This window comes from Alligator sinensis, unplaced genomic scaffold (assembly GCF_000455745.1).
Source record: "Alligator sinensis unplaced genomic scaffold, ASM45574v1 scaffold460_1, whole genome shotgun sequence".
NCBI classification, from domain to species: Eukaryota; Metazoa; Chordata; order Crocodylia; family Alligatoridae; genus Alligator; species Alligator sinensis.
In genome coordinates this window covers 839,397-840,271 of record NW_005842553.1, presented here as the reverse complement: position 1 = coordinate 840,271, position 875 = coordinate 839,397, and the positions used below count along the sequence as shown (strand labels likewise).

Below are 875 nucleotides of genomic sequence, written 5' to 3'. Positions count from 1 at the left end.
GCACAGCAAAAGGCTTGCGTTGGCAATCTGGTGATCAGCACACGTCCCCCTGCCTCTCTCCCCTCCGGCTGCTCTGCACTGCACTGGCATCAGTGAGGCCGGAGACAACCAGCTGCTCAGCAAGGGGACGGGGAGTCTCGAGAGCCGACGCCGGGCATCCAGACAGCCCTCCCCGCTCCGTCCCCGCGCCAGAGCCCCCTGGACCTCCCTGGGCTCCCCAGGCTATATGCACCAGCCGGAGGGCGAGCAGTTCCCATGGAGGTGCCCAGGAGTTGCCACTGAGCGGTGTCATGCTCCAAGGGGCACGAAGAGGCAGCAGGTGCAGTTGCAATAGGGAGTGGAGCTAGCGGCGTTGCCCAGCCCGCAGCACAGGCGTCTCGCCCGGCGCCCAGCTTCGCCCCGTCCTTTCCCGAGCCCGAGCGAGACAGCGCAGCGCCATGGCCACGCTAATCCGGAGCAAGATTTCCAACGTCGCCACCTCGGTTTCCAACAAGTCCCAGGCGAAGGTGAGCGGCATGTTCGCGAGGATGGGCTTCCAGGCGGCCACCGACGAAGAGGCGGTTGGGTTTGCTCACTGCGATGACCTGGACCTGGAGCACAGGCAGGGGCTGCAAATGGACATCTTGAAGTCTGACGCCAGCGAAGAGGGAGCCGAGCCCCCCGTGGAAGGGGACATCCACTACCAGCGGGACGGCACCGGGCCCCTGCCCCCGTCCGCCTCCAAGGATGAGGGCGTGTGCTCGGAGCTCTCCGGCCAAGGCAAGCCCAAGATCACGGCCTGGGAAGCGGGCTGGAACGTCACCAATGCCATCCAGGTAATGGGCACAAGGCCGGGGGCTACCAGCCTGCAGCGGTGGGCACTGATCAGAGCTGGG

At 66.2% G+C, this 875-nt stretch overlaps 1 protein-coding gene across 1 annotated transcript in view; it reads left to right on the top strand.

Annotated features, from left to right (window-relative positions):
* The first annotated feature begins 437 nt into the window (after nt 1-437).
* The window catches only part of SLC32A1 (solute carrier family 32 member 1), a 3,123-nt gene continuing 2,685 nt past the window's right edge, over nt 438-875 (top strand). The window contains exon 1 of the mRNA XM_006032175.1: nt 438-815. Coding sequence (XP_006032237.1) covers nt 438-815 — 378 coding nt within the window. The remainder of the gene's footprint in view (nt 816-875) is intronic.